General features: G+C 54.4%; 1 protein-coding gene across 2 annotated transcripts; it reads right to left on the bottom strand.

Moving 5' to 3' along the window:
* Positions 1–1,523: 1,523 nt before the first annotated feature.
* TMEM222 (transmembrane protein 222) lies at positions 1,524–12,446 on the bottom strand. Of its 2 annotated transcripts, none has more exons than XR_005719149.1 (6): positions 12,213–12,349; positions 6,861–6,945; positions 6,517–6,667; positions 3,947–5,577; positions 3,716–3,846; positions 1,524–2,592 (listed from the first exon to the last, which is right to left on the bottom strand). XR_005719149.1 is itself a non-coding variant. In XM_040229841.1 (6 exons), exons 1-6 carry the CDS (start codon positions 12,407–12,409, stop codon positions 2,505–2,507), a joined length of 630 nt encoding a protein of 209 aa, XP_040085775.1. In that variant the 5' UTR covers positions 12,410–12,446; the 3' UTR covers positions 1,524–2,504. The 2 variants fall into 2 exon arrangements, 1 of the variants encoding a protein (XP_040085775.1); XM_040229841.1 differs by lacking the exon at positions 6,517–6,667 and having other exon boundaries at positions 3,947–4,043; positions 5,546–5,577; positions 12,213–12,446.
* Between the last annotated feature and the right edge of the window lie 623 nt (positions 12,447–13,069).

Here is a 13,069-nt window from a genome sequence, read left to right as displayed (position 1 = left end):
TTAAAATTCTGGCTCTGCCGCATGGCTCCCGTGGCCTTGGATCAATGACAATCTGTAAGCGTCTCTCTATCCCTTTATGAAACAGGGACAATGGCAGCCGTCTCGTAGGACTGTCTTAAGGAGGTCCCTTTCTCTTGCCTCCAGAGTCCATTCTCCCTTTTTGTCAGGGACAGCCCCTCCTCACCTGTCCTCCTGTGCTCCAGCGGGGCCACCTCGCAGGGTGGTTCCAAGTGGGGGGCTCTGGAGCCCGGTTGCTGCCTTTGAACGTGGTTCCACGCTACCTCTGTGACCTTGAGCTGATCACATCACTTCTCTGTGCTTTTTTAAAAATATATAAATTTTATTTTGGCTGCCTCGGGTCTTAGTTGGGACACATGGGATCGTTCCTTGGGGTGCATGGGCTCCAGAGTGCACGGGCTTAGTTACCCTGCGGCATACGGGATCTTAGTTCCCAGACCAGGGATCAAACCCGCATCCCCTGCATTACAAGGCAGATTCTTAACCACTGGACCACCAGGGAATCCCTTCTTTTTTTAATCTTCAGATGGGGATGACAGCATGTACCTCATGGGGCTGAGGAGAGAGTAAATGACATACTTTATCAGCACTTAGTAACCGTTAGTGATTTTATGACACCTATTTAGGTCCATCACCACACAGCTGATTTAAAATTCTGCTGTGTGAAAGCAGGCCCGAAAACTTTCCTGTCCATTCTGCCGTTGTGTTCTCTGTATCAGAACTTAACCCCAAACCTTAGGTGGACCCCAATATGCAACAGATTTTTGAAAATGGAATAGCTCTTAAGAGGGGAGGTGGCACTACCCTAACCTGGGGAACCCCCAGGCTTGCAAACTGCAACACTAGGGTCTGGAGTCAGCTGACGGACACCTGATCCAGGGCCCAGAGGGCCATCCTTGGGATTTCAGGATTCAGAGACCAAATCTTTTGCTAGCTCAACTAAAGTGACACCTGGCATAGTGCAAGATTAGGAAAGACTTTGCCAAGGAAGTGGCTTTTAAGCTGGGAAGGAAGGGCATGACTTCAACAGGTGGAAAGCAGAGGACCATAAGCAGGCGGGTGTAGAGAGTGGGCGCTATCCTGTGTCGGTGGAGGCCAGGAAGCAGAGTGAGACTGCAGGGCCCTGAAGGTCACGAAGAGCAGAAACGCCACGGAGCAGGGCAGCGGCCTGGCCTCTGGGGTCAGCCCTGCGCTGACCCCCAATCCCACTGCCAAGTTCCTCCCAAAAGGGAATGTGAGAGGGGTTTCACTATCCGCCTGCCTCAGGGAGACTGCTTCGGGGCGGTGGATGAAGCGTGATGAGGAACCTCCATAGCTCAGGCTCAGAGCGGGATATACCCGAGGGACGCTGAGTCTAAGCTCCAGACACAGCCATGTCCTCGGCAACCAGACCCCTTGCTGGGGACAGAGGAAGCCACATTCAGCCAGAAGACAGGAGCTGAAGGAAACTACATCTTCAGTGAACCCAGGGACCACCAAAGGGAGAAAACAAGGACAAGGCCTGGTCTGGAGTTACAACTCTTTATTGTCCTGTCCAGGGAGGCTCGCACAAAGGAATCTGTGGAGCAGAGGTGAGAGGGGGCGGCACGGGTCCGTCCACATCTTGGAGAGAAGGGGGAGCCGTGGGAGGAGGGCAGAAACAGCTCCCCTTCAGCCCTCTGATGGGGCTGGCTGCACCAACCACCCCCGCAACATCTTGGAGGTCGTCCAGTCACCAGCGTGAAGTCCACACCTGGGGCTGAGGCCAAGCTTTGTGACACTGCTCTGATATGCAGGGGTCACCCTGGATATATCACTCCTTTCTCCAGCCTGGTTGGGGGAGCCCAGACCCCAAACTGCAGGGGAAGATAGGCCCAAGGGCTTGCAGGCCCTGGGAGAGTGGGAAGAGAGTGCTCCGAGGGCTGGGCCGCCTGCAGTGGGGCCCAAACCACCTCGAGCGCAGCTTCTGACAACCATCTGATGGGGCCGTCAGTCCTGCTGGGCCATTCCAGTGGCCAGCGGAGAAGGCAGGCCCCAGGGCGCCGAGCTCATGGAGACTTCTCAGGGTGCCCTCGTCCCGGGACCAGAGCCCTGGCAGGAGAATGGGCTTCAAGCACAGCTCTGGCCCCAGGGCTGCCCTGGCTGGTGGGTCCAAATGCCCTTTTCTCTCCCGCCAGGCAGTGGGCTGAGGCAGAGGGAGCCCAGCTCCAGAGGGAAACTAAGGCTTTTCTGACAGATAAACAAAGGGTATCTCAAGGATGGGGGGTCACAAGCCTGGGATGGAGGGGTCCAGGAGCTTCTGAGCGACCGGTTAGGCACAAAATGCAAACGCCTCTGCCCCAAGCTCACCCTCAGCCTCTCGCTCTGTCCCACCTAGCCCAGACCCCGGGTCAAACCCAACAGGCCCATCCCTGCCTTTCGGGGCAAGGACAAACAATCTGGGACGAAAAGCGGGGTGGCGGCTGCCTTCTCAGGAGCCAGGTGGGCCCAGGGCCACGGAGCGGCCATCACCGCAGGTTGAAGACCAAGCTGACGGTCAGGATGATGCCCAGGAGAAGGACAAAAGGCAGCCAGGTCTTCACAAAGGCGCCAACACTGGTGGAGAGAGAGGAGCGTGTGGGCCGCAGGAGCCTGTGGGTGTGCGGCTCAGAACACCGTTCACCTGCACACCCAGACGGGGCTGCTCCCCTCAGGAAGCTCCCGGACCCACCCTCTCAGCCCCAAACTCGGTCAACTGAGGGACTGGTCCACTACGGAGGCCCACCAGCTCCTGTCCCAGGCGGCCACCGTTCCAGGTGCCTGGCAATGGGACACCTTGCTAGGTGGGTACAGGAAGACAGGCCCACCCTCTGGGCCTTCCTGACTCCGTCCACAATTGCTCCTGTGTCTGGGGAGGGGTCTCCGGCAAGAGAACCAGGAATTCTGTAGTCTGTGTGGTGCAGACAGCCTACGAGGTGGGGAGGGGCTAGCGAGAGTCAGCACAGGGCTGTGGCTGGAGTCAGGGTCCCGGGTTCAACCCAGGCTCTGTCTCAGCCTGTGTGACTACAGTTAAGGGCTTCCCGGGGGACCTCTAAAACCCTCTGGACCAAAAGATTCTTCTGAAAAGAACCTCCTTTTCAGAAGCTCTGAACCATGAGTGCAGCTGAAGGGAAGCCTGGAGAGGAGGCCAGGCTAGCCCAGGTGTGTGCTGGGGCCCCGTGGGTGGGTCACTCCACCTCTCCGAGCTCCCTTGACCTGTGAATCGTGACTACGGCCTGTGCTACCTCACAAGTCATGGGGCCGTGGCTTCAAAGGGCTTCCCAGGCCACCACGGGGGGCCCACCCACCCAGAACCCTGCCCCTGGCAAGGGAAGCTGGGAGGGGACCCTGCGGGGTCATCCACCCTCTTCTGAGGGTCTACCTGGTTACCTTGACCTGAGCACAGGGCTCTGCACACGTGCAGCGTCCCTGAGGAGCCAGCATCTTTATCTCCGTTTTACCAAAGGGCAGGTGCCGCTTAAGAGAGGCCAGGGCCACTCCCAGAGACCTCACCGTGAGCAGGGGACAGAGCCGGCCTCGGAAGGCACGCCTCCTCGGCCAGCTCAGCTCGTTGTTTCAGAACCTCCGCGGCTCCCATCAGCACCCGCGTGGCCCTGCTGGCTGAAGGACCCCAGAAGCTGCCCTGCTGGGATGCGTGGCCCTGCTGGGATCTGTGGAAGCGCAGCCCCGGGGGGCTCACCTGACGTACTTCCCGTAGAGCAGGCAGAAGAAGCAGAGCGTCACCATGTTCCAGTTGGTGCTGTTGTTGTAGCGCATCAGGTTCAGGGCCAAGGCCACGTGCGAGTGGCAGTTGTCGCAGCAGAGATTGTGCTGGAGAGGCAGGGAGGGCTGGGTCAGGCCGGGCTGCGGGCGTGAGGGGCGGGGGGCGCCCTCCCACCCTGCTTCCCGCCCCCAGGGGTGGCCCACCTACCATGCGGTGCTTGTACTCCTCAGAGGCATCGTGCACAGCAGTGTCCCACGCGTTGGGCCCACTGGCGTAGACCTGAGCGGGGTCCAGCTTCCAGTACCTGAGAGGGGGCAAGAGGGCATTCTGGGCACTGGCTCAGCTCCACGAGTGTCCCCTGACGCCTGCTCTGGGTGGGGCCCTGAGCGGGCGCGGAGGCTGCAGGGGTGAGCCAGGTCCAGGGAGGGAGAGAGCCACGCAGCTGGCAGCCGAACAGTGAGACATGCCGCGGCCTCGCAGATCCTGCGGAGGACACGGGCTCACTCAGTCGGGGTGTGAGAGGCTTCCCTGGGAGGGGGCGGGGCGGGTGGGGAGCGGGAACACTTGAGTCCGGTGTGAAACAGGAAGCAGCATCCAGGCACGGAGTGGGGAGTGGACGTTCCAGGCAGAGGGAACAGTCTGAAGGGAGGAAGGGGCATGGCGCTGCGCGGCGCGTACAGGAATGAAGACGCTGGGCACTGCTGGAGGGTTTGGAGGAACAGGGTGAGGGAGGCTGGACGCTGAGGGTGGGGAGGCGGGGGCCATGTCTGGGGACCTGAATGTCCTCCTGAGGTGTTTATCCGTCTTTCCCCTCATCGCCTCACTCGGGAGGCTAGGGTGAGTAGGAGAACAGCCGGTGGAGCTTAAAGCTCACGACCTTCAAGCTGGGGGTTGGCCCACGGGGGTCTCACAGGCGGGGGCACTGGGAGCTCGAGCGCCCTCTGGCTGCTGTGTGGGGAGTGGCTTGACAGAGGAGCCTACAGACAGGACTGGAGAGAAACCGTCGCCGTCTGGGGATGTGCTGTGGGGACTTGGGCTGCTCGGTGGTTCCTGCTTGGAAACAGGTGCCTGGTGCCCTTCCAACTCCTGCTGAAGAGTGGGCTGGCAGCAGACACCCAGGCCAGAGGCCCCTGAGGATGCCAGCAGGGCTTGGGAGCCCCACTCCCGGCTGCCTGCCGTGGTGCCTCCTCCAGGGCTCCACCCTCCTGGACGCTGCCTCAGCCAACAGGGCACCTGACGCTCTCCTGAGCAGACCGATGACTAAAGCACTGTCTCTAGGCCACAAGAGAGACAGGCCCCCAGACAGAAAAACTGAGGTCCCGAAACCTCATGCAAACTAGCAATACTCCAGGAGGGCCTAAATTTGCTTTTGTTCTCTCCAACCAGAACTTTCCAGCAGAGTTCTAAACAATGCCTCCCTTATACCTTAAACGGTGTGTCTGTTCCCTAAGGGGCAGCAGAAAGGGTTCAGGTTTGGAGGGAGACAGACCTGCTTGCAAGTTCCAGTCCTGCCACCTTCTTTCCATTTCTCACCTTTTCCTTCTTTCCCTCACCTTTCCGACGCAGCTGAGAACACGACCTTGCAGGGCTGAGGCAAGGCCTAGAGGCCCTGTGGGTAAAGGACCCGGCCAGGGACTGGAGCAGGAGACGTGTGGTACGAGGCCAGACCCTCTGGTGGACCCTGGCTGAGCCCCCTCAACCCCTCCTCAGGCTGCCGGCTCCTGCTGGGCCCCAGAAGGCCTGGCCTGCTGCTCCAGGCAGAGGAACCCGGCTCCAGGGCCAGTCACACACGTGTTCGTCACTTACTTGGCAGGCTTCCCAAAGGCCATGTTGTCTTCCTGTTGGGGAACAAGAGCAGAGGTCAGTGGGGAGCCTGCATCCGGCCAGAAAGACAGACCTGAGTTGGTGGTGGAAGTGTCGCGACTTAGAAGGAGGTATGTGGGGTGGGCATGAGGGGGGCGTGGGCCCTGCTCTGGGGCTGGTGGGGTATCTCAAGTGCTTGCAGCAGCTTTCCTGCGTGAAGAAGGCGATGCGGCAGGAGTGCACAGAGCCCTGTGCCCAGACGCCAGACACTCGGGGTATAGGCATGGCCACGGCTCCCTGTGGCGCCCAGGTAATTCTCTCTCCCTCTCTGGGCCTGGTTTTCTCCAGGTTCTCTGGTCAGTCTCTTGTCTGTGCCCACAGGGAGGTGGTTTCCTTGACAGTGTGAATGAGGACACCCTCTGACCTTCTGACCTGACCTGGTGGCCCACATGGAGCCTAGCAGTGTGACTGCAGTCAGAGAAGGACGTGGGGTGGGTTGCGGGGGGACACAGAGGTTGGGTCTCAAGAGGCCTCCTTTGAGGGAGATGTTATAGCCGAGTCTCAGACCTGCCGCACAAGATGCGGAGTGCAGGAGTTACCCAGGGACAGAATCTGGGTTTAGCATCTGCTCACAGAGCTGGTCAGAGATGAATTCTCATCAACGTGTATGACACTGAAAGTAAGGGGTAGGAAAGACCTCTGTGGGGTTAGAGATCATGGTAAGTATGAATCAGACAGGTTGGTACTGTCACACTCATTCATCTAGCCTCTGATGGAGAGGAAGCTGCAACCTTGAAATAGGCAGGATGCTGCCTGCTTATCTGGAGCAAGCCCACTGCCCCTATTGTGGGCCCAGCCCTGGGGAGCAGACCTGAGAACACAGTTGGTTCATTCTAGAAGGCCTGCCCCTTCTCCATGGCCACACCCAGGGAACCATGTCAGCCTCCCATGTGCCCCCACCTTGTGACTCCCACCTTCTGAAGGTCCAGAGCTGTAGTTCCAGGATGGTCTGACTCTCCACTCTTGCCTCTAACCCCTACCCATGTCTTGGTACCCCCGGGGTGGGCCAAGAGCTGGGTCAGTTACTTAAGACTCCTTCTGGCCACACTGCCCTCCCGGCCTGTCCTGGAGGCAAGAGAAGGGGAAAAGGGGTCAAAACACTGGTGGGGAGCAGAGGGCCAGGGCCAGGACTATGGGGCAGCTGTACTCTCTGGATACTAGGGACACGGGAGTGCAAGCACTCTGCCTGCTGGCAAGATAGGCCAGCCTTCTACAGGAGCCTCAGAGCCCTCCAGAGAGGGCAGAATGGGGAACTCACCGACACAAAGTAGGGGCCAGCAAAGTCCCGAATGACTCCTGTGGATGTGCAGACGCCCATGTGGCCGATGATAGGGAAAAACCACCTGTGAGAGAAAAGGACATGGAAGGGCAGAGCTCAGGGGAGTCTTTCAGCTGGTCAGACAGAGCTGGGGACACTGCATCCGGCTTGAGAGCAGATGAGTATAATACACGTGATGAGCGCCCATGAGGGTGGTGTGAGGGGCGGGGGAGTAGGGAAGAGAGGCCAGTGCAGACGAGTAACAGAGGGGGAATCTGCGCGCCCGCAACACAGCTAAACTCCAAGGACAGTAACACCGAGCGAGGTGCGGATGCGGAGCGACTGGAATGCTCCTTCACTGCTGCTGGGATATAAGCCGTTTCTACAGCTTTCGCAAACGGGCACTATATCCTCTACCTCAGCAACTCCACTTCAGAGTATACACCCCACAAAAGCAAACCTTTGGTGCCAGTGTCCACCAAAGCTGTGGACAAGAACATTCACAGCACCTTTATTTAAAAATAGCAGGAAAAAGGAAAAAGAAAAAAATTTTTAAAGAAGAAAAACACATAGCTAGAAAAAACATTTGTCAATACTCACTGAACTGCACACTTAAAAGCGCATTATACCACAATAAAGTTGATTAAAAAACTAGAAACAAGCTAAATGTCCAACAATAATAAAGTGGGTACGTAGACTGGGGTATAGTCACACAGTGGAATAGCAAGTAACAATAAGAAAGAATAAACTGTTATGTACAACACAGATCTTCACAGACATAAGCGAAGTAAATGAAATCTCACACAAAAATGCGTGCACAGTATTGTTTAAAGTTCAAGAAAAGGCAAAATTAATCTACTGTGCTGGAGGGAGAAGATGGGTTATTTCTGTGGCAGAACTGACACACACAAGGGAGCTCCCTTGGATACTAAAAATGTCCTTTCTTGGCCTGGGTGACGTGGGCGTACATATATGCCGAGTTCATTGACCCATACACTTAAGATTTGTACCCTTTATGCTATATCTTATATCTCAATAAAAAGTTTTTGTTTTTTTTTTTTAAGTAGGGGGGGAGCATTTAAACCAATATATGTGTGTGTGTGTATGTGTGTTGGGTGGGGGTAGGTTCAGAAGCTTCCTCTGAGGAACTGATGAAGAAACAATACGTGCAAGGGTAGAGATCCGGATAAAAGCATGGTGTATTACAGGAATTGAGTTCAAACTTTTCAAAGTCACAGGCATTTACAAAAACCCAAATCGCAGTAGGACCCCTATATGCAAAACACATAGGAACTCCAGATCTGTCTAGGGTCTGAGAACCATGGCTCCACAGGAACTAGGTGGTGGAGAGACTGATCAGTTTAAGAAGGACTCACAGGGGGAAAAAAAAGGCCTCACAGGGCCAGCAGCCATGTGTGATTTTAAGGCTGCCTGCTGTAGAGGTGGAGGCAAAACCTAGAGATGCAACCCCAGGAAACAATTATGTGGGGCTAGGACGTCACAGAGGAGGTGACCTTTAACCCAGACCTGTGAAAGGACAGGATGTCAAGAGGCAGACAGCAGAACTCCAAAGGCAGCAAAGTGCTGCATGTGCTTGGAGAATGGGAGGACAGGAGTTCAGAGGCTCTTCTGGAATACTGGCAAGAGGTGACAGTGATCCTGAGCAGAGTACTGGTGGTGGGGTGGTGAGAAGCAGATGGCTTCAGAAGATCTTTCAAAGGAAACTGGATGGTTTTATGACGACAGAATAGAGCGCTTCTGGGCTGCAGCTTGAGGACCTGAAAGGATGCTGGGACCGAGTGGTCTGTTTTGCATTTTTTGCTGTCACATGGCTTGAGGGATCTTAGTTCCCAGACCCGAGACTGAACCCAGGCCCCCACAGTGAAAGGCCTAAATCCTAACCACTGGACCACCAGGGAATTCCCAAGTGGTCTTTTAAGAATGTAATCCAGATTCCGTCATTCCCTTGCTTTGACATTCATTGAAGGCTTCCTGTTACACTCATATACTCCAAACTCCTTCCAACAGTCTCATCTTGCTTATCCTCTGATGCCACCTCACTCTTTTCGCTAGCTACACTGCCCACTTCTGGTTCATCAAACACACCAAGTCCTCCCACCTCAATGCTTTTTTTGCTTTTTGCTCTGGCTTTCATCCCAAACTGTCTTCTAGAGCTTCGAATAGCTGGTTGCTTCTTATCATTGATGCCTCAGCTCAACCATCAACTTTGGAGGTTTTCCTTGATGATGCCTTCTAAAGTAGCCACACACAACCCCAGGCACCCCAGATCCCATTACTCTGCTTGAATTTCTTCATAGTATCTACCACAATCTCAAATTACCTTGTTCACTTACATGGTCACTGTCTTTCCCCGTGCCTGTGTGCTAAGTTGCTTCAGTCATGTCTAACAGTCATGTCTGCGACCCTATGGACTACAGCCTGCCAGGCTCCTCTGTCCATGGGATTCTCTGGGCAAGAATATGGAGTGGGTTATCTCCTTCTCCAGGAGATCTTCCAGACCCAGGGATCGAACCCACATCTCTATGTCTCCTGCAATGGGAAGCAGGTTCTTCACCACTAGTGACACCTGGAAAGCCCCTGTCTTTTGCCACTAGCATGTAGACTCCAAGAGAGCAGGGATTCTCTCTTCGGTATTAGAGGAGCCCACAGGCAGTGCCTGGCACGTGACTGGAGCCAAGCAGTCATTGACTAAATGCTGAATGAGTGAATGTCCTGCATTTAAGAATGGAGTCGGGCTCTGAAGTCAGACCTGGGTGGAGCCTGGACTGTGTTTTGGGCAGGCACTCATTCCCATCTCTCAGTGAGAGGTGAACGCTAATGATAGTGCCTCGGTGCGGCGTAACTGTGAGGATCAAACAGGATATGCTTGCAAAATGCCTGACACTTCCTTGCACTTGGTAGTTGCTCCATGTTGTCATCAGGAGGTGTACAATAAATACTTGCTATATGACTGGCTGGACTGGTGTATAAGTTGCTGAAGACTCATAGTGGCCACAGCATGGACACTCAGGATTACGGGAAAGGACTCAGACCTCTCAGACCCTAATCTCAAGATCCCTCTCCCCCTCAATTTCTTTCACATGGTTGGGGCAAAGGTATGGCTTTGACCAGTACTCCACGTATAGAATAAAGACTGGAGATAATGGCAGCGCCTGCACCTGGGGAAGCTCCAGAGAAGAAACGCTCAAAGTGTTTGTCAGTCTGGAAGCTCCATGAAGGCAAGCTCCAAAGCTGCTCTGTGGACTACCGTCTATTCAGACCTAGTATGTAACAGGCCTCAAGACCTGCCTATTGAATGAATGAGTTACTGACCCTGGACCTCTACCTAATAAGGCAGAGTAGTTCAGTGGAAAAAGCCCTATGCTGGCTTCAAAGCCTTTGTTTCCTCATCTATAAAATGGGAGTGATAGGATTTATTTTATTTCCTTAGGCTGATGTGAGGACTCTATGAGACAGTGAATATAAAACGTTTAGAACAGAGCCCAGAACAGAGTAAGTATCTACTCTTTGCTGTTTTTTGTAGTAGAAGTAGCTGTTATCAGGCTTTTCATGCAGGATCATCAACAGTTCTGAGGGGACAGACAGATCTCTGGATTCAGTTGCCTTCTCTCTGATCCTCCCCCTCCAAAATCAATGACAGTTCCTTGTGCCCCATCTGTTCCTAGCTCTGCACTTGAGGTCAGCAGTCACCATAATGCACTACAATGGTTCACCTCTCTCTCTCTTCTGCTGGAGGGTGAGTTCTTTGATGGGAACATGAGCCCTCTGACAGGGGCACCAGATTCATCTTATGAACACCTGTACACCGGTCTGCATAGAAATGGAGAGTGCCCTGCTTCTGGCCCAGAAGACTGCGGACTGTGGTGCTTCCACTCAACATTGCTACCAGGTCTCTGAAGAGCAGAGGACTCTGCAAACGTGTTTTTGAGAACAGGGGAAAACCAAAGCAATCTTGGGATAACAACACAATTTTTAGCAAAACCGATACATTACCTCCCACTTATTCTCACATTAACATTTTACTTTCTTCATAGCACTAATCACTATCAGTTCTTTTATAATTCACTTGTTTACTGTCTATCTCCTTCCACCATGATTTAACCCTGTGAGAGCAAGGATCATACCTGCTTTACTCACCACTATATATTCTTATCACCTAGAACTATTCTAGGCACACAGGAGTCGCTGAGCAGGTGTGTTAAAAGGAATATTGAATTAATCAATGAAAACACTTTCTTAAATATTTTTATTTTTAAAGGAATCAGACTTGGATATTCGTAAAGAAATGCAAAAGCATTTGAAACAGAAACAACGCAAGTATTTTAACATGATACAAGACTTAAGAAAAAGAGCTCATTTTAGAATCAGAAACATGTAAGGACAAAAATGATCCGTTTTCCATACCACCTGTTTTTGATACAGGGAACAAATAAGTCTATTCCATCAAGTGAGAGGGAACAGGATGTGGTCAAAAGAGAGCAAGTCAGAAAACGGTGTTGGGGATGGCTTTGCTTACTGTCGTGTGAACCTGATCTAGACATTTAATGGTAGAGATCCATCATCTGAGGCTGTAATTCCTACCTCAGAAAGTGGCTGGGAAATTCAGAGAAAATGAGTGTAAAACAGCTTAGGCAAGTGTCCAGCACAGTGGGTAATGGTTATCATCAGTTGTCAGGGCTGAAGCACCAGGGCAAACCAGCTCCCTACCTTCCTAACACTGCGGCTCCTTGCTACAAGGTGCCAGCACTTTCTGGAGCACTTGCTTTCTTTTCTGACAAAGGCTGATTTGATGCCATAGAAAGAACTTTGGTCTGGTGGTCAGACTGCCTGGGACCTAAACAAGCTTTGCAACAGAGATGGTGTGGTCATATTTCTAGGGGCCCTTCCAATGACGACATCCCAGGAGTCAGTGTGGTCCCAACCAAACTTCCATTCTGGGCCTCCAGACCCAGCAGGATGTCTTGCGTACAGGAAGTGACCAGTAATCGTCTGTTTAATGAATGAATAAGCCAGTGAATGAATGAAGATGTCTCTCTCACACTAAGTCAAGGGGCCCCTTTTCTGTACGCCCACAGGTCCTGAGCTTCCCAGCCTCTGAACCTCTCCATGGTCAACAACTGGCTCTCAGATCAGACCAGGTGTAACGAGGGCGAGGAGCCGGTCCCATCCGTCAGCACCACTGGCAACACGCGGCTGGCGGGGCACTGTTGAACCCCGGCCCCTCGGGAAGGCTTTGCTGCGCTTTGGGCCCGGAGGCTGGCCCGAGGCCGCCGGAGGACACCGCGCCGGCCCATCTCTCCCCGTCCCGGCCGAACGCCAGAGAAGACTCACGTGAGCACCGGGATGGGCGTCCACACCACGCAGTAGGGGAAGCGGCTCCGCTCCACGTCCATGGCGCCGCTGCCAGCACCGCTAAGTTGCTTCTTGTCCGTCTCGGCCGCCGTCGGCGCCTCCACTTCCGCCATCCCGAGCGGGGGAGGCAGCGGCGGCGGCAACAGGAGCGGCGAACTCCCTTCCGCTTCCGCCATGCTGCGTGCGCCCTACAGGCCCAGCCCCTGCTCCAGTGCCGCTCGCTGGGTGGCGTCACTTCCCGGAGATGGGGTCCGCCCGGCTTGGCTTTCCCCCCGGGAATAGGAGCCGTGTCCCTCTGGGCCCGGCGCCCACCAGCGCCGCGCCGTTGCGCCGGCGGCGAGGCGCTGCCGTGAGGCAGCGCGCAGTCTAGTGCGGGAGCTTCACCAAGCACTCAGTAATTCGGTACGCTGAGGGGTTCTGAGAGGTGTGGTGCAGTCTCTACTTATTGAGCGCTCCTTAGGTGCGACGCGCCTGACATTGTTTTTAATCCCCACAAACTGGTTAGACATGCGAGAATTGTTGCCATGCCCTCCTCCAGGGGCTCTTCCCTACCAGGGAATCGAACCCACGTCTCATGTCTCCAGCTTTGGCAGCGCCACCTGGGAAGCCCCTAGACATGCGAACATCAGTTCAGTCAGTTTAGTCCCTGAGTCCTGTCCAATTCTTTGCGACCCCATAGACTGCAGCAAGCCAGGCCTCCCTGTCCATCATCAAGTCCGGGAGTTTACTCAAACTCATGTCCATCGAATTGGTGATGCCATCCAACCATCTCCTCCTCTGTTGTCCCCTTCTACTGCCTTCAGTCTTTCCCAGCATCAGGGTCTTTTCCAGTGAGT

This window comes from Oryx dammah, unplaced genomic scaffold (assembly GCF_014754425.2).
Source record: "Oryx dammah isolate SB20612 unplaced genomic scaffold, SCBI_Odam_1.1 HiC_scaffold_27, whole genome shotgun sequence".
NCBI lineage: Eukaryota > Metazoa > Chordata > Mammalia > Artiodactyla > Bovidae > Oryx > Oryx dammah.
This window is presented reverse-complemented; position numbering and strand designations above follow the sequence as displayed.